This window comes from Tauraco erythrolophus, chromosome 15, assembly GCF_009769465.1.
Source record: "Tauraco erythrolophus isolate bTauEry1 chromosome 15, bTauEry1.pri, whole genome shotgun sequence".
Taxonomy (NCBI): Eukaryota; Metazoa; Chordata; class Aves; order Musophagiformes; family Musophagidae; genus Tauraco; species Tauraco erythrolophus.
Window position 1 is genome coordinate 12,971,455 of NC_141479.1, and position 19,829 is coordinate 12,991,283.

Below are 19,829 nucleotides of genomic sequence, written 5' to 3' on the forward strand. Positions count from 1 at the left end.
TGTGACCTCTTGTGAGTTGCAGCTCCCTCTGAGGAACGTGCTGTGTCTTGCACCAGGCGGTATCGTTAGAGACTCACTCGTGATGTTCAGGAGTCAGAGAGAGCTGGCTATAAAAAGCTGTGCTTGCAGTTGTCTGTCAAAATGAGTATGAGACAATGAATGGGAAAAATAAGCCTCAAATGTCAGGATGTGGTGAAAAGGGAGAAAAATCCCCTACCTCCTATGATTTACTGTTTTGTGTCCACTCACTGAAGCCATTGGCACAATTTGGTGTACTATAGATACAGAATAAGCCTTTTCATTTAGGAGTGGTTCATTTCACTGGGTTGCATAGGAATTAAGTGATTAATGCTGCTTATAAATGGGGAAGTTAGAGAAGTATGACTCAGTATGTTGAGATTTTGTTCATTATTGTCTTGCAGGACCTGTTTCTTGTGAAAATATTTTGAATTATGATACACATGAATTGTAGTTTCTGGGAACTGGAGACAACTTCCTGTGGAAAGGCATTGATGGGAGAAACTGGTTACATTTGCATGTTTTGTTTGCCTTTGTTTAAAGTGTGGCTCTGTACGATCTTCAAATGAACATTCCTATAGGATGGTGATGCTGCAAAACTATTGATGGGCTTTTGTTTATGGGACAGGTGGTGTGTTACATTCTTTTTTTTTGGTCTAATCTGGAAGGTATGTCTGAATTCATTCAGGTTTCTGTGAGGAAATGTAATGTGCTGGAAACAAATACCTCCTTGCAATATGCCTTGGCTTCAGATTCTGTTCAGTGGTGCTTTTGGTCATCTGCTTGGTTGGGTAAAACCTGAAATATACCTAAATCAGAGTGTGTGTGTTTGTTTGTTTGTTTTACTAGGAAGATGGCTGTATTTTGGTTAAGTGCAAGTACATAAGACAAACTTGCAGTCAGGTCTGCAAAGTCATGGAAAGTAGGGATAAGCAACTTTTTATAGGTGCCAGAATAACCATGGGCGAGGGTACTGGGCTGAGAATGGAGATCGCGAGGTGACTCTTCCAGCCCCAGTGGGGTGCACCCTAATGCCGGAAGGCACTGGTGAGAGCAGCCACTGGGTAGCAACCCTGCCTGCTGTAGGGAGAACGACGGAGGAGATGGTGGCCATGGCCGTGCTGGCGCTGCAGCCCAAGCCGCCCTGTGCGGAGCAGCGCGACGTGGGTCTGGTCACTGACACCTCCTGAATGAGCTGCGCGGGAGTTGTGCGAACCAGGGCTTCACGACTGTCTGCGTGCTCAGGTAGTGTTTGAATGCTAAAATGCATTTGCTTTGAGGACAATATAAACGTAACATTAAAAAAAAAAAATCTTAAATTTAGCAGTAACAGGAATAACTATGTTTGTTTTTTCTTTTAAAAAAGCCAAATCATTAAATACTTCTGTACGGTAAAATACTATTTGTTAAATGGCATTTGAAGTGGAATTGGTTTGCATTGTGTAGCAGATAAGAATGTTTGTGTAGGTGTGTCCAAGCAATAAGCAAAACACTCTGCTGATGCATAGTTAGCAGGAAATAAGTCACTACTTCATGTCTGCACCATTTTTTTTGTTCTAGACTCTATGATTAAGTTCATTTTTAAAATTGATGCATTTCTAGTTTAGCCAGTTGAGAATCTCTTTTGTTCACCTTAGTTCAGTCTAGTTAGTTATCTTTTTAGAGTGTTAATTTTGATGTACTCAGTGTTTCAAACAACTGTCATCTGTTGTTAACTTTGAGTGTTGATTACCCTGTTCTTAAATATGACCGTTTCTTATAATACGCCGTCAAAATGTTTCTGGCCTCAGAAATATGTTCTGTATTTAGAATTGGTCTTTTGCCTATGTTGAAAAAGGGAAGTCAGCAGTAGCTGAATCTTTCAAGGATTATAGAAAACTGCTGGAGGTCGCAAAAGATCAGCTGATTTAATAAAGATTCCACAATATTTAATGCTCTGAAGTCTTTTCACATTTTATCCAAAAACGAACTAAGAAATAATGAAAACTTAAGGATTGCAGCTACATGCAAAACCCTAGAGGTGCAATGAAGATCTGAAATTTAAATATTCTGCTATTATTTCTATTGGCACCACCAAACCCAAATCAGAGTTGAATTTGGAGGCTGGTTGAGTTTCTCTGGATCTGTTCAGTGTTGTATTTTGTGCCATTAGAACACAACTTAGTTTATGCAGAGTGCTGGATCACTGGTGCTTCTTAAGCTTTCCTCTGGTAAATGTTGTTTTCCTAAATTTTCTATCTTGAAAGAAAAGTTTAATACTCATTTGTGATTTAATATTCCTTGCAGTCCAATTACTGCAGTTAATAACACATTTCTTTTAGTCTTAAGGATGCAGACTCGGAACAGGCGGGAAATCAGTCATTCTTCTGCTTAGGGTAAAAGATGGTTTCCTGCTGGAGGAGCAGGACTGTGTTTAAGCCATATGATCCCAAATATTCGTATCCGTGCCAGCTGTTTTAGATGTGGGAAATGCATGTGCTTTGCAAGGAATGAGACCCGCTTGGTTTCATACATTAAGTTGGGACTGCTGGGCCAAGTAAATGAGAACAATAAATCTAGATTTTAATTCAAGAAAGTTTAATGTCTTCAGATACTTTAAGTGGTGTAAAAGCAATTTATTTCTTCCCTATTTTGTGCATATGTCTTCTGCTGTACCATTAATTTAAACAGTCTGGATGTAAAAATGTCTCGGTAGTGTGACATTCTTACTAAAATTCTGTGGGTATTTTTCAGGCAGAAAAAATGCTGACCATTTTGTGGTTTTTTGCAAATCATGCGTAATTATGTCATTTAACCACACATAAGGCTTTCTGTGGTAAGTTTTAGATAAACAGGAAAACTCATTTTTTACTTTGTTTTCATTGCAGAACTGTCTTTTTTATTTTTAGTACAAAGTTGTTTGATTGTTTTCTTCAAAAATAAAACACAACATGTTCTGACAGGAAAAATACACCATTAGCAACCTCCTAAAAGCTCTCTTTCAGCGTTGGTGCCTGTCGTAATGCATTTTCTCCATTTTGGGGAAATACAGTGTTTTATGCCTGACTTGCCTGTGTTGCCAAGAAAGTGATGTAAATATAAGCCATTTACATAGCCCTAAGGCAGATGATTTCTTCATTAAGGGCCCTTCTCCAGGGGAATTTGCAGGAAAGCTGAGATGAATACAATAATGGTAGGAGGCTAATGAGGCTAAATTAAAGGACATTGGATCTCCGTATAGAGGCTCTCTTTCAGGAATTAAATGGCCCTAAATTGAGGTTGCTGCATCCCCTTCCAGTGAGGGGCTGCTTCACTCTGAATGGAGCCTTATGTGGGGGTTCAGTGCTGTTTAATGGAAGTGCAATAGCCTCTGTACACGAGTTATCTTAGCAGTCCTAAACGTCCCCAAACAATAAAATTGGGTAACAATTTGCGGTTTATTCAAGAAAAAGAGCACAAAAAATCATTATTGGGAAAGACATCTCATACTTAATCCTCTACTTGGCGATTTTTTTTCTTCTGCCTTTGCATTATGTGATGATGGGAGATGAGGGATGAAGGGCGGGGGGAGGTTTGCTCTGTCACAGAGTTAGAGCTGTATTGCACACATTGGCCTGCAAGTCTGGGCAGACCCCCGGTCTTTACTCAACTTGCCCCGAAGCTCCTCCTTGTTGATCCAGCTTTATTGACCAGACTCTTGCATCTCCTTTGTTCAAGAAAACAGTTGTATTGCAGGTAGCCTAGGATGCCTCTGCGTGGACCTGAGCATCCAGTAGAATAATTAGATGCTTGTCATGACAAAGTTGTGGATCAACGCACTGTCCGCTGTACGTACTTCAGGAAGAGTGGAAGTAGAAGGGAAATCAAAAGCAACAGTTGAGAAAGAGAAAGATAGTAATAAAGAGAGTTATACAAATCTTAGGGCATTGGAGGAATTAGGGTGGAATAGAAAGCTCTGAAGTATTCAGTGCAGAGAAATCACATGAAAAGGTTTGTTTCATCCATCAGAGGAAACTTTCTCTGTTGATTCTGCCCGAGAAGGCTGTAGCTGTGTCATTTGTGAGAGAGGGCAGTAATTCATGCAAGAGGAGATCTCCACCGCATTCAACCTCTCACTTTTCCTCAGTAATCTGACCTTGAAGCTTCTGCTTGTGGAAAAACTTGTCAAAACTCATCACTCTAAACTTTGAGAAGAGACATGACTCAAAAGTCAGAGTCACCTCTTGCGCTGGACAGATGACAGTGTGCGTTTCGTTGGCTGAGACCCGTGCTTCGATACCATGCTGTAGTGTTTTTGTGTTTGGGTTTGTTTTTTTTTTTTCTTTAAACTAGTCCTATAACTGCAGTCATGGGAGATAGAGGCAGGCCTAGATAGATCCTCTTTCCTGGTTTTCCAAGATAGCATTGGTGACTTGTGTTACAAAGCTGGAGCAGAGCTTTAGCAGCTGGGGAGTGAGGATTTTTCCTCTACTGCAGCTTTGTGCTTCAGACACCTTTGTGCCTTCACAGAGTGTCTCTTCCCAAGAGAGTGTGTACAGCCAGTGTGGTGAGGCAAGGCACCGATTTCATCTTGGGTGTGTGGTGTGGCAGACGGAAGAGTGTAGGAGGCTCTGGAGAAGTGACTTTTTAGGTCTTTGAGCCTTGGTGAGCTGTGTGTAGATTAGCTAATTCAGTAGGCAGTGATGGGTGGTAGGCAGGCAACAGAGGTAAATGTAGGTTAGAAAGAAATGTTTTCATTATAGTTACAGAGCTCTGTGAGAGAACAGGAGAAAATGGTCAGTGCTAAACCCACACTGAAGTCCTTCGGAAACACAGCCCTTTTAAGTAATGTAGCTGTCTGAGTAAGTCATGGGTTTGATTCTATAATGTATTTCACTTTCATTTTCATGTGTTCAGAGTAGTTCACTTTTTTGCTGGACACAAAATTAGATTCATCTCTAAGTGGTGTAGCCAGTGAAAGCAGCACTAGTGTGTTTTTATAGAAGATTCACATTACTCGTAGTTAATTGGAAGGATGCTCCTGGCAAGTTTACAAATGTGTAGGAGGACAAGATTACGCTCATGTTTCAAAGAGAAAATATTTCATATTACAGCCTGAGATTTTTATTGTGTTTACGAAAAGGGAAGTTTCTGTGGGAGGATAGCTTTTTCTGATGTGGTGATTAATTTGGATTTCATTTTTTGTCATAGCATTCATTGCAAGACAAATAATGGGCAGTTAACAGGAAGGTATTATCTGTAGTACTGGCAGGATGGATAATCTTTGAGAAGGGTGAAATATATTTTTATTGAAAGAAAATTAGTAACACATGTAGTTGGAATCTTACTTGAAGTACAAAGCGTTACAAATAAATTGTATGCATGTAAATGTTCTCCTTTCCCTGTCTCCCCAACCAACAAGTGTTCAGGTGTCCTATCTGCTATGTGATGATAAGATTCCTGTTAATAGTCAGTTCTTGTGCATGTTTCCAAAAGACAGCTCCTGCTTTGTGGCCAGAATCTCTATCATAAACTGAAGCAATTGAGGTTTCTCCCAACCTTTCTGATAAACTTAGCAATAGACTTGAGCTGCCACAACCCAGACCGCTAGGTACACCTTAGTACACAACCTAAGTGTACACAACTAATAATTTTTTTTCTTATAAGGCTGTGTCACAGGTAAATGTGTTTTATAATTTCTTAAGGGATAAAATGATGTCTTAAAGTAGAATTGCTCTGAAGTTTATTAATTATTAATTCTGAGCTTGGGAGTATACAAGTAACACGTGGATTAGATTTCATTGCTCCAAGTGCCTCTTCAGTATGTAATTTATTTCTAATGCTGTATGCAAGGAACTTTCATTTTTTTTGAGTTTTGACAAAACAATGGAGACTTCATATGCCAAGTTGCAGTTGCCTGGTGCAGTGATTGGTGTGCCAGAATTTTTGGCTCCTGCAGCCTAATGTTGGTGGCACAATTCAGAGTGGTTCATATTTTAAGAAAATGAACCTAATATTGTTTGGGATTCTACAGTATTTCTAGAGAATGTTGCAGAAAAATTTCTTTTAAAAGAATGAAAATTTTAGAAGTGTCATAATGTATCAAAAATAGTGGCAAGAGCAATGGAGACTTTATTATATTGGAACATGTAAAGTTTTGCCAGCTAACATTTAGTGTTAATACCTGATCCTGCTTGAAGGGCTAAGATTTTTTTTTTGTGACTCACTTTTTTTTTTAATTGTATTCAGTATCATCCTCAGTTATGAGACTTGTGTTTGCAGAAAGCTGGACTCCATTACATGCTAATACTGTAAAATGAAGCTGTGTTCTGGACAGTATTTTTTTGTATGTGTGTTGTTGCTGAAATCATAGTTTGAATTTGATTCTGGTTTTCTGAATGTTCCATTTAATTTTTTTTTTTTTCCAAAGCTATTCAATGTCAAAGATAAAATCTGAAGTTAAGGTAGTTTAGTCACTGGTATCCGTTCAGAATTTGTTTGATGTGAATGGGCCTGTTCTATTAGCTGGCAAAAATTAGTATGACATGTGCTCTCTTAAAGACAGCATGCTAAGTGCACTGTGAGAGACTTTCTACCGAAGTGTGAGGTTTTTGATTAAAACTGTTTTACTTTGTTTTAATCCATTTTTAAACTTATTGGCAAAGAAGGATTTAGCAGAACTTGATTTGTATTGTGGCTCCTGTCAATCTTTTAAACTTGCTTTGTTTGTCCAACATCTTCAAATTATGGAATGTTTAGCTCTGAGGAGGCAGAGCAAAACAGAGTTCTTCATCCTCAAATTGAAGTGACTTACTACAGTCTCATTAGAATTTTGTGGCAGAGCAAAAAAGTGAATTCTTTCTGAAAAATGTAAGAGGGTGGGTGAGTTTTTGTCTTGAAAACCAAAGCAAAACACTCTCAAGGCCTTCCTTGTTTGCAATGGAAAATTGAAAACCAACAACAACAAACCAACCACTAAACAACAAAAAAAACTGTCCGTGCAGCTGTTTCACCAGTTATATTTAAAGAGGAATCAGTTTGAAACAGACTTACATGTGTAAGTTGTGCACTCTGTGGTAGCTCATCAGTGGTGTCTAATGGTATCTAAGTGGTAGCTATCAGTAGCAGCTACTATTGCTGTGTGGTTTTTATGTATTTTAGTTTTGTCCATTGAGCAGATTTTTTTTTAAGTGTAGTGAATTTCACTGTTTTATCCTAAATAGTAAGTTAAACTCTTGCCTTGCAGAAGTCTCCATTTGTGTTAACTCTACCAAGATATCTTCTGAATTTAGTGTGACTAACCATTATCCCAGTTAGATGTATGTGTTTGTAGCACCAGTTTTTCCTTCATCTATTAGTTTTATTGTCTTACAAGGAAATGGTAAAATATGTTTTTGTGTGAAAAAGCATATTGATGATAAAAAACCATGAAAAAGGCATTTTTGGAGGCTAGTAAAGATCTTGAATCTATTCTATTTTGAGTTGATTTAGATCTCAAGTTGGTAGTGAATTTTAGATAATAGCTTTATTGAAATGTCTTTCACAATCACACTATATTAATACTATGTGAGGTTTGCCCAATAGATAAATGCATTCCGTCTTCAAGTTTTGGAATAGCGTATCATTAATGGAAAATGAAATAAAACATTTCAGGTGCCCTTTGCATATTAGGCCAGTGATCTGAAGGGGTTTCATGCCTTTGTGGATGTCTCAGTCATCTTGATGTTAAACTTGTAATTTTGCTAAAATTTACTACTTTGAACAGGAGATGTCCAGAAAGTCTTGCATTAATTTGCTTTTGTTTTTGCTCTTTAGACAGTGCCCTGTTATAAACTAAAATCACACATTCCTGAGTGTAAACTGATCATGTTCCCAATGGAAATTTCAGGAATACTTGTGGCTACTTTCAAAATGTGGAAATCTATTTATATTTTTTCCACTTGTTTTTCTTCCTAGGTTTTGGCACTGATTGCGTTCATCTGCATAGAGACCATCATGGAATGCTCCCCTTGCGAAGGCCTTTATTTCTTCGAGTTTGTGAGCTGTAGTGCATTGGTGGTTACTGGAGTTCTGTTGATTATGTTCAGTCTAAATCTTCACACAAGAATACCGCAGATCAACTGGAATCTTACTGTAAGTTCATATAAGTCCTCACTCTGTTTTTTAAGTTTGGTCTTTGAACTTTACATTCTACTGATGTTTAAGTTGATGTATGAGTGTTCTTTACGCTGAGTAAAGTATACATTTTGCTTGTATTTATTTTGAATACTAACAGCAGAATGAGCTTTGAAATGTAGCAAGATTAAACTACATTAAATAGAACTGAAGTTGTCTTCTTGGTAGATTCTCTTTGGAAGGAAAAACTTCCTGCTAATGCCAGCAATTACTGTTTGTGGATGAAGTGGATAAAAATGCAGCCTGTAGTTATTTAACTTTGACAGATGCTGTATTTACAGTAGCCCATTGTTCTCTTAAGCTGTTTTTTTATGTTAGGGCAGCTGTGCTACGTATATTTTCTTGCACAGATTAATGCAATCTTCGGGTAGTAGTGTAAAAAATTATGTGCTTTCTGTGAAAATCAGATGTTTTGAAGTGCTTACACGCGTAACTATTAAACATTGACTGGCAATGCTTAATGTGTTCTCAAATATGAGAAGTTTTAGGAAGAGAACTGCTGGCAGTGCACATTCCTTTTGTACAAGTCTCTATTTCCATGCTGTATTATGAGTTAAACTTTCAGATTGGGTTGCATAAACACAGGTCACAAAATTAACACGTTAGTCACTTCTAGCAAAAGATCTGTCAGCTTCAAGGACAATATTTATATCAGCTTCTTTGGACAGTACAGAAACACATGTGCCTGTGTTCTGTTTTATTTTATAACATTAATTTTCAAAGTACTATTGGAGACCAGTCCCAGAGGTTTTTTAGACTTCTGTGTGATTTATTTTTTTAAAAAAAATGGGTTTAATGTAATTTATTAATGCTGCAATTTGCACATTTACAGTAACTGTTTATAAGCCTAAATGACTTAACTAAAATGAGACTGAAATGTGGAACTAGATGATCCTTTATACCCTAAGGATGCATGTTCTATTGAGGCACTCTTCCTAAAAGTACTTGGTAGATAGATTAGATGGACTGAGAACTGTGATTGGTAGATAGGGGAGCTCCAGGTGGCTTGCAAAACCAGTGGAACCACTGGAATGTTACTAGGTTGTCTTGCCTTTGCTTCTTCTGTCTCCACTGTGCCAGTACTGTCACCACTTAGCTTCGTGGCACGCTGAAAAGCAGCAGCTGCAGAGAGAAGGTAGTCTCTGTTGCCAGCTTGGTTGTTTCCTGAGCGTTACAACAGTGTGACAGCTGACGACAGCAATTGAAGACCATCTTTTTATACCACGCAGTTCCGTACATGCTAGTAGGATGTACAAGAGCATGATGACAAGTGTGTGTAAGTGCATCAGTGTCACATAAAATACATGATGGTTTTGCTGGTGTGATGCGCGTGGTTTCACAGTGAGTACTAGGTCTAGCTTATGTTCAGAGTAAGGTTGATCAAGATGTTTATCGGAGTGGTATGCATGGTATCCACGACTGAGCTGGAGTTCTCTCTCTGGAAGAGCCAGTTTAATGACTTCACATGCCCTTGGTTCTGTACGTCTGTACCTTTGTTCTCTTGAGCCCTGTGGCACGCTTTCACTGCCTACCAGAACAACTGACAATATGTTGAACATGTGTAAGTACAGAAGCCTAAATGCAGCCCTCTGCCTTTCCCCCAGATAATGCAGTACGTATCAGTGTGTAACTGGTAGGTCCTTTCAACCTAAGAAAGAAAAGAGGGCTTAAAAATCCAACCAGTTGTGAGAGTTTTTTTGTGGCTTTTTTTGTTGTTGTTGTTTTTGTTAAGTATTTTAGGTTTTAGAGCAATGGTCACACTCTGAACTCCTAAACAGCGTGGAGCAACATCACATGGTCGGAGTTCAACCTGAAGGGTGAATGGAATACACTGCACATGTTTTTGCTTTAGTTCATATTGCCAAATCAACAGAGGTGGAATTAAATTGTCATGATCTTGCAAGTCTCATTCTTTTAGTTATGTACTGAGGATGAAATGCTTCTTCATTGTACCAAAGATCTCTTAACAGAAGTGAGAAGAGAACTGGAAGCTTCTGACTTCCGTAAGACCATCCTTCTTCCTGGTATTGCTTACTGATTTTAACAATCATTAGTCTCTGTTCCTCTGAGAGGAGCGTGGCAGTATCTTCGTTAGTCAGACAGCTGTAGTTGCTGTTGCATGTACCGAGTGGGAGATGGAAGGCTGCTGATGAAACACCTGTGGGAGATTACTTTGGCAGTTAAGAGGAAACAAGAATGTAGAGTTGTGGGTGAATGTTTTTTTTGCATTTTATTCTTTACAATTAAGATGTATACTCATACATTATTTGCCTCTTTCCATATTTAGTACGTTCCCATGTTTTGATGGTTATTTTAATAATTTTGCAGCCTCTGTATATGTCATAGTTATCACAGGAGTTGCCTTCTGCATAACAGACTTTCATACTCCTGAATTCTCTAGGAGGAAGTCACTGCTGCTTGTGTAGAAATTCGTTAATACACATACTTTAAAAAAATGTGTGACTTCATAATGGGTAATTCCCTTGTAGAAAGTCTCAAACTTTGCTTTTAGAAGCTGTGTGAGAAGAAGAGGCTGTTGCAGTGCTTGAAAGAATTTAGTAATCTTAAATTTAGGAAGTTTATCTTTAAACACAGCACTTGCACTAACTTCTAGGAACTGTTTGAAACCATTTTCCTTCAAATGATCCTATGTATTAGAAAGTACCAGGCCACCAACTGCCATTGTGTTACACAGGATTGTTTCCTTTAGTACTTTATTAAAATTAGACTTCTTCCTAATTCGTTGTGAGTATTGTCTGATGTTCATTCTCCCTAGTTGGAATGAAAATGTGGATCAGTATTTACTAGCATCTAACATATATGCAAATTTGCTTTTTTTTTTTAAATATATATTTTTAGCCATTTGGGCAAAAGAGCTTTGTTTTGATCCTAATTAGAGACTTGCCAACCATTTTCACATTTTCCTGAGGTAAACAGGAAAGAAACATGGGGATGGTGAGGCCAGAAAAGGACCTTGCTTGGGTGTGTTGGAAAGAGGCAGGCCTGTTACAGTGAGATGAAAGAACAGTCACTTCTTTGTGTTGTGCAGCACTATCAATATCATGCAAAAATGCAAAAGCTGGGGAACCTGTCAGTGGAAATTTCCATTTCCTTTTTGCTTCACAGCTCAAAGGGAGCCTATTCTGCAAGGAGACTAGCAAGTGGCATAGGGGAATGAAGGGCACACCACAGCAGAGATTCCTGCTTGACTGATGAGCTGCTGCTTTGAAATGTTTGTTTTCAGAGTTAACTGAAAACTGAATGTTTGCTATAATTTTGTGTTTGGCTAAATTATTATTTTTTAATTCATTATTTGAATCTCATGTGATCTACAGGGATTGCTTAAGATCTTGCAGCCAAAATGTGAGCATGACATGGCCCTGAAGAAGCAGGGAACAGGGTAGGAGAGTTAGCAGAAGTGTTGGTAGTAACTTTGATATTCTGGAGAATTTGCATGTGGTTTACCAGACTTTCTGCTAATTACTGTGGTGGATCCACCAAAATGCTGCAGTACCTTTTTTCAGGGCTGACAACTGAGGTGACTTGGGGAGCAGAAGTGGTGGCAAATAGCTGAGAATACTGCAATTTGGCGGTGTCTCTTGGATGAGAGTTTGTATGATGAGCGATATCCGAGTCATTACAGATGTAAATGATTGCATAATCAGCCAGTAGAATGGACCATTTATGTCTGTGTATAGGAAAAAAATTTCTTCCAATAGATTTTGACCATTGATTTTTTTTTTTTAAAACATCTACTGGAGCTCTGATACTGTTTTTTGTGTTTGTGTGCAGTTCTGAATGCAGAGTTTTTCAGCCTAGAGCAGCCTCAAAGATGAGACACAGAACTGAGCACAGCACAAACCTATTAGCATTCTACTAGGTTATTAGCCTGGGCTCAGTCCCAGGGAAGCACTGCTGCAGAGATGAAACACAAGGAGTCAGGTGTGTCTCTTAGAAGACACAGATCAGCGGTGTATTTTGCGCTGCCTGAAAACTTACTTCATCGTCTTTGCAGGAATGAGGTTTTTTTTTTGGTTGTTAGACATGAAACCTTGTGTGCAAGCAACTGACACTGAAGTAGTTGGCAGAAAATTTGATGTGGTGCCAGAATGACAAACTATCTTATGCCAATCTTGGCTCTGAAGAGTGTAATTACAAAGCTGTAGTTCAAAGGCCTTCACAGGGCAATCTCTACTTTATTTTATTTTATATTTTTTTTTCTCTTTCTGTTTTGAAAAAACATCTTGGTTTTCTTTGGCTTGTTTAGCTATCAAAAGCCATCCTTCACTTTAATGTTTACTGCTGTCAAAATAGCAATACCTGTTAAGGATAAAAATGAATATTTTATGAATTTAAAAAAAAACCCCAAAGCCGATTAGAATTAATTTCCTCCAGGTTAGTGCTCTTTGTGGACAGTTCTTACGTGCTGCAGTATGGTGTAAACAGTGATGCATAATTCTATAAGCAATGCAAACGTAAATTGAGTGAGGTCTGTTGTTTTGTGATGATAATGGCTGATCCTGTCTGTGTGCAGGACCACTTACTGGAAAAACATGCAGGGAAAGCAGTGAGGAGCAGCTAAGAAAGAACTGGGAGGGAAATAAGCAGGTGATCTTCAAGAAACCGAAACAAAACGGGATTTGTAGAATCATCCATTCAGAAATGTATTTTGTCATTTACAGCAGAGTTACTACATCTAACAGAGCTTGTATTCCAACTCAGAGATAGTTAGAAATAAGACTAGAATCATGAATCTTGGTTTTGAATCCACTTCCATTTCTTCAAAATCATAATTTGCCTCTGACCTTTCGGAGAGCTGACTAAAGTTTTTGAATGCCACTTGTGTTAATTCAGGGTTTTTTACATCCTTTGCTTGAGATGCTGGAAATAGAACTGATTTGCAGCAAGTGCCAGACACCTGGGACTGGATCGAAATGCCTGAACGGGTGCACTTGCTGATGAATGCTCGAGACCTTTAGGGGCTGCTGTGTATGACGTGGGACCCACGGGGACCTTCAGCCCTGCGAGGGGGCCAGGCAGCATAGCCCCCCTGCGGTGAGATGGACGCAAAGATATCTCTGTTTGCACAGCATGAATCCAGCCCTCTGGGTCACTAACATATTGCTGAAATTGTTGGTCATGAACTGTTTTATCAGGGGGAAGAGATACTGATGTAAATCTTGGAGTAGCAGAGTCTAGTGTTTGAATAAAGGCACCTGTACCTATGTAAGCCTAAATAAATTAGAAAAAACGAGATGGGAATTGATGCTTATGCAGCTAATTCTATTCTTTCTACCTAGGACTTATTTTTGCTTAAGAAACCATGTTTCTATTTTTAATTGTGGTGCAAAATGCTGGTACAGTTATAGAGTAAAATTATGGGAGTTTGACCAGAGGTGCTTGATTTAGAGGAATGACTGGTATGTTTGTAAACTTCAAATTGCTAGCTTCATACAGAAACAATGCAAAAACTTCCCAAACCTTGCAAGTGAAGTACTGGTTGGAGGAAAAATTAGGGACAATTGTACAAAAAAAAAAAAAAAGAGGAGGGGCAGAAAAAAATAAATCAGTAACCACATGTCCCGTCCCTTCCCTGTCATCTGAAAGACAAACCACCAAAACCCAAACAGAGCTAAAAGGAAATGTTACTTCAAGCTGTCTCTTTTGTGGAAAATAACCTGGACAGCAGCACGCTGCTAACTTCTGTCACCTTTTGTGACAAGTCTTGAAATGTGCAGGTAACTTTTCCAGATTACATTCGTTTAACTACTTTAAACTCCATCTAAATGTAAACTCTTGGATTCAGAAAGCAAATGGCAAAAGCAACCACAGTTTAATGTCGTGTTTTTGTTTATACAAATTACAGGTGCCGTATGGCACTGTCTCCCTTTTAAATAGTACCTGGTCACTTGTGTGGTCTCTTCCGTCACCACAAAATACAGGATAAAAAGGCAGAGCATGTATTTGGATTGAGTGACTCTTAAAAGTTTGCATATGTGAAGTCGTGGAGAGCACTGCTGGAGGCATGTGGATATTACTGATGCCTCTGAGCATCAGAGCCAGCTCCTGGTAATGCACTGAGCTGGGGGACTAAACAGGAGCTTTGGAAGCTGATGTGCATTGCAGCTTTCAGGAGTGAGTTAGCGTGAATTTTCAGGTCTGTTAACAGACCTCTCATTCATAGCACCAGTTCAGCTTCTCCATCCTCATTAATTCAGGAACCATACCTGCTCAGACCCTTAAAAACGAAACTGTAGAACGCTGTCCGCTTTTCTTGAGTTTCTCACCTTTACAGCCGAATCGGCAGAACAGAAGCTTCACCCTTTTTTAGCATAAAACGCTGTTTTGACATAAAGCCATCTGCATCCACAAGTTAAGATGCCTCCTCTGCCTTGTGCTCGTTCTGTCTGCACAGATCGCTGGTGACTGCGGTAGCAAATGCGTGTCCTTGGATACTCTCCTTTGGACTGGTAAGGCTGTTGGTGACTGGACAGAATGACTTGCAGCTAACTAGCGAGTGACCAGAAGTCAGTCTCTCATTTTAAATCATTTTGGAAAGGAGAAAGGGAGCAGCAGCAGTCGAGAGTGGATTTGATTCAGCCCATAGATTTTATTCTGTTACGGATGGCAGCTTTGTACACTATTTTATGGCACAGCATACTGTCTCATGAGGTTGCTGTAATTTCAGCAGAAATTCTTCTGTCTGTGTGATGTGGTTTTTACTTTGTCTATAAATATAATAGCGAGAACTTCAGCTACATCATGGCCGGATTTGAAACGGCTCATCTTTTTTCAATTAGTTTATTGTTTTTATTGTCACGATTATTCATTTTCTTTTACGTGGAGAAAAAAAAAGCTACATTTTTTTTGGGAGTGTCCTTTACTACTTGAGTTCTTGCTGTAGTTCATTCTCTTTTGTTTTTCCTCTGACTTCATCCAAGACCATTGTGTTTTTTCTTTTCTTGTCTTTCTGCTCTAAGTAGTAATTACCAAATTTTGGGTTAAAAACCTCCACTGATATTTGCATCTGCGATGTTACCATTATATACATACATGATAATGTTATTGGTAAGTGTCATTGCTCCTTAAGCTCCAAACAATCTGATCTGTGGATATGAAAGATTGCGTTAGTTTTAGCTTTTTAAGAAACCAGCCTTATTGTATGAATGTGAATCAATTATTAAATGCAATAAAAAGTTTTGACCTGAACAGGGAAAATGGAATTGCAAAAACTAATAAATTGGAACGTCAAGATTGTTGAATTCTTTGCAAGGACGAATTTGGTATTATTTTAAAGAATACAACAAAATAAAATGCCAGTGATGATGACGACAAAGTTTCTAATGTACTTATCTTTGCTGGTGCCTTTGTCATGATTCTTCCAGGAAACCGGTCTAATTTCAGCAGTATTTCATATTCTGCAGTTCTCAAACTTCTTGCAAGAAGCCTTCAAGTCAATTTGTAGCATGGAAATGGATGATAATGTCTGTCATCTTGTGAATAGGTCTAGCTATCTTGCTTATACTATTCTGCTTTGGCAAGATGATCAAGCTAACAGTTTCAGAAAGTCGGAGCTTGGCAGCATTAATTAATAAGCACATCTGAGCCCATAAATCATAGTGCATTATGTGTCATCCACTTAGTCTTTGAGTATGGTACTAAAAAAGTACAAAAATGTGTGTCTGAAAAAACATAATCTGGATTATAAGTGAAAAGGTGGAACATTAAGCACATCTTTGATTGTTCTGATGATTAGCTCCATTAATTAAAACTTACTTCCTTTCGAATATGACTTTTGTCTTAACTTTGCAGCTGTTAATTTTGTTGTACTATTCCTTTGGTTGTGCTTTTCTATGTTAAACATATAAAACAGCTAGTGTCTTTTGATTATTTGAACACTGGAGTCTTCATGTACACAGCTCAATCTTTTTAATATTCAAAGCAGTTTAGGTTCTTTGATTGTGAGAAATTTTCTCCTCCTTTCAAATAACTTCTGTGGCTCTTCTCTGTACCCTGTCCAATTTTTCAACATACTTTTAAAAATGTGGCTACCGGAACAGGATGCAGCATTCCAGTGTCCCTTGCAAAGGTAAGATTACCACCTTATGCCTGTTGTGTCCATATGTCCAAAGGAACGTATAAGTGCTTTTTTCTCCCTTTTTTTTTTTGTCATGGCATCACCTCTTGAGATGCTTACCTACTGTAATTGCTAAGTTCTTCTGAGTTATTTCTTCTAGGATTTTGTCTCCTTTCTGTAGGTTTTTCCTTTAGATAGCAAATATACTCTGGCAGTAAATACACAACTTGACTTTGGGGGTGGAACTCTTTTTTTTTTTTTTTTAAGTAAAATCATTCAAGAACATAGCTGCCTTCTCCTTAGTATTTAGTATCAGCATTCTTGGTGACTTACGTATGTTTACTCTAGAGACTTGATGAAAATGTTGAATACTGTTGAGTCTGATATCTGTTGTCATATATAGTGAGACTTCCCCTCTAGTGAGAAAAGGTTTGTGAAGGTGAGAACCACAGCTCTTATTGGCAACCCCAAAAGCACAGTTAGAGCTGCTAAACTCTAAGTTGGAGAGGAGGATACTTGGAGAAATTGTGAAATGCCATTTATTTTCTAATATCTCTATTTCTTAACTTTATCTCTGCAAAACAAGAAGTTACAGAATTAAAACTGCAATAAGTATTTAATAAAATTCAAATTTTGTTTGATGCCATAAGTACTACATGACATCTATCTCAGTAAGCTTGGAGAGAGGTAAAAAGTATCTCTCATTATACACTGGCAGGTGAAAGGATGGTAGGAGTTTGAGACCCACAGTTTGCTCTTGTTTCCTTACTGTTTGGTAAGACAAGTCTTGCTGGGGTCATGAAATCTGAACATGTGGGTGGAAGTAGCAATGAGCAATGGAAGCCTTCAGATTTCTTGGGAAAGTCCCCCTTTTTAAATGGGAATCACGCCACAGTGATACATCAGTTTATCCCCAGGTATGCTTAATTTTGATAACCAACTGTCACTGTGTCAGTACCACAAAATAGATAGTTTTCCAGTGAATAACACAGTGCCAGAAACTTTCAGTTTTTACGATTACTCTCTAAAGCATTCTCCAGTCATGACTAGGAAAACAGATGTTTTGGGGGTGGCTGGATGACAATGGTCTTTTCAAAGTCTTTGTGCTATGTAACTGAAACTTAGTCATGGGATTCATAGCCAGGGAATAAGTTTAGATTATATCTTCAGTTTTCTAAGCCTAGCACTTCACAAGATGCACTTTAGGGAAAAATAAAATAAAATTTTTTAAAAAATTATACTGTAGTAAGTGGAAGAGCAGGAAGAGGAAGTGAGCCTGGCTTGCATGCGAAAGAGAAGAGTCAGGTAGAAAAAATTGTCCTTGAATTTGAATTAGAGTGGTGATGGGATTTTTTTAGTGGTGAGAGTTGGCATGTTGAGTGTGATTTTTATTGAGTTTTTTTTCTTTGACTCAAAATGGAAGTTGCACAGCAAACTTGTATAGAGGTTTTGTTTCCATCCCTTTTGGCTATGATAGTATTCACTTCACTGATTTCATCTTCCTTCAGGATATTAGTGCTGAACTGCCATTCCTTGATTCTTCTACACCTCTCTTTGCTCCCTAACTTCACCTATTCATTCAGTTATCATAATAGTCTATTATTTCCTACATCTCTGTAGTGTACGTGTAGTGCAGTGTGCATACATATCAAATGTTTTAAAAAATCGTAAAAGATGCCCCAAGTAACATACTGGACAGCTAGTCCCTAATGAGTCTAGCACTTTATTTCTTCTATCATTTTAAAGTCCCAACTCTTTAATTTTTTTTTTTCTTCAAGTCTGATCAGATGGTCTTATATTGATCAATGTAATCTTATATTGATGTAATTTTTCTTGTGCTGACCGCTGCCATTCAGAATTCTTACTTATGTTCCAGTAATATGTTAATGACCCTGCTTTGTGTAAGGCATGACAGCATAATCATGTGAACGCTAAGTGACATATGCAGCATATGTATAACTGAATTGGATGTTGCCTGTCTTTTTTCTGTGCTTGGAGCAAAGCAAGAATTTTCCCTGAACGTAGGTGCCCCTGGAGTGTTGCTGTGCATATATTGTAAAATGTCTGCGTGAAACATCAATTTTATGCAATAAATATGTAAAAATCTGTGTATTCTCACAATACAGGCAGCTGTTATTCATAGAAATAGCGTAGGGCGTGCAGTTTTCTACAATGAAGGCCTCAAAGAATTTGTAGAAAGATCCATGACTGTTATCTGGAGCACTGTTGTCATGTGAAAGAGAACGAGGGGTTCCTGGAGTGCCAGTTTGATATTCAGGTTACTTCAGCATCAGCTGAGGTAGAACAGCTCTACTCATTGTTTATGCTGACAGTACTTTTCTAATAAACCCAGTAGAAATTGAATAGAAATTGAGGTAACGCGTCCAGAATCTGCACTGGTGCTTTATGTGTACATACTGTTTGACTTCAGTTCACGGACTAATGCTCACACATGCCATGTTTCTTGTGTAACAATTTTTGCCTTCGTTTGTATGAGTGATAAACTGTGTAGAAAGTAGGAAAGTATTGCTATAGTTCTTGTTCTAACCTTCTTTGTTTCATCACTTCTAATAAAAGCAAGCAAAGAATCACTGTTTAGTAATGCTAATGAATTTATTTTTTTAGGATCTGGTCAACACTGGACTCAGCACTTTCTTCTTTTTCATTGCCTCTGTAGTACTTGCTGCTTTAAACCATAAAACTGGAGCAGAAATTGCTGCTGTGGTAAGAATTTGAACTTCTTCATGTATGACTCTTATCTTCTATTAAAACTAAGAATAACTCTTCCCTTGTGTTCATTGAATACTCCTGTTGCCTTTGCCATCACAATATACTTCTAATTTTACAGTTAACTATAAGCTGATTCTGATTTTAAAAGTATCGACATCCTTTGAGTTGTTTGTCTTAAGGCTTGAGGCAAGAACAAACAGAAAATGACTTGCAGAGAACACTTCAACAGTTGAACTTGCCTTGCTGCTTTCTTTATAGCTAGTTTCTATAATACTGCTTTATATTGCAAGCCTATGAAAGATAGGGCCAAAATCCACAAGAAATTGGAGCTGCTTACACATAATTTGCTCACTGCAGATCATTTTTGTTCTGTGGAATGAGTACAGTAGTACTTTACTCAAGATTTAAATGTAGAGCAGTAAGGTCAAGCAAACTGATTTTTGTGCTTGAGTTGGCAACCTTCTTTTTTCTTTTTTTTTTCTTTTTTCTTTTTTTCCTTTTTTTTTCTTTTTTTCTTTTTTCTTTTTTCTTTTTTTCTTTTTTCTTTTTTTCCTTTTTTCTTTTTTCTTTTTTCTTTTTCTTTTTTCTTTTTTCTTTTTTTTTTTTCTTTTTTTTTCTTTTTTTTCTTTTTTCTTTTTTCTTTTTCTTTTTTTCTTTTTTCTTTTTCTTTTTTTCTTTTATCTTTTTTTCTTTTATCTTTTTTCTCTTTCTTTCTCTTTTTCCTTTTTTCCTTTCTTCCTTTTTTTCCTTTTTTCCTTTTTCCTTTTCTTTTCCTTTTTCCTTTTTCCTTTTTCCTTTTTCCTTTTCCTTTTTCCTTTTTCCTTTTCCTTTTTCCTTTTTCCTTTTTCCTTTTTCCTTTTTCCTTTTTCCT

The 19,829-nt window shown here is 37.8% G+C and overlaps 1 protein-coding gene across 1 annotated transcript in view; it reads left to right on the top strand.

Moving 5' to 3' along the window:
• CMTM4 (CKLF like MARVEL transmembrane domain containing 4) overlaps positions 1 to 19,829 on the top strand; it is a 34,092-nt gene that overhangs the window by 11,186 nt on the left and 3,077 nt on the right. Inside the window, exons 2-3 of the mRNA XM_086621072.1 lie at positions 7,933 to 8,109; positions 18,854 to 18,952. Of these exons, the coding sequence (XP_086477198.1) occupies positions 7,933 to 8,109; positions 18,854 to 18,952 (276 nt within the window). The remainder of the gene's footprint in view (positions 1 to 7,932; positions 8,110 to 18,853; positions 18,953 to 19,829) is intronic.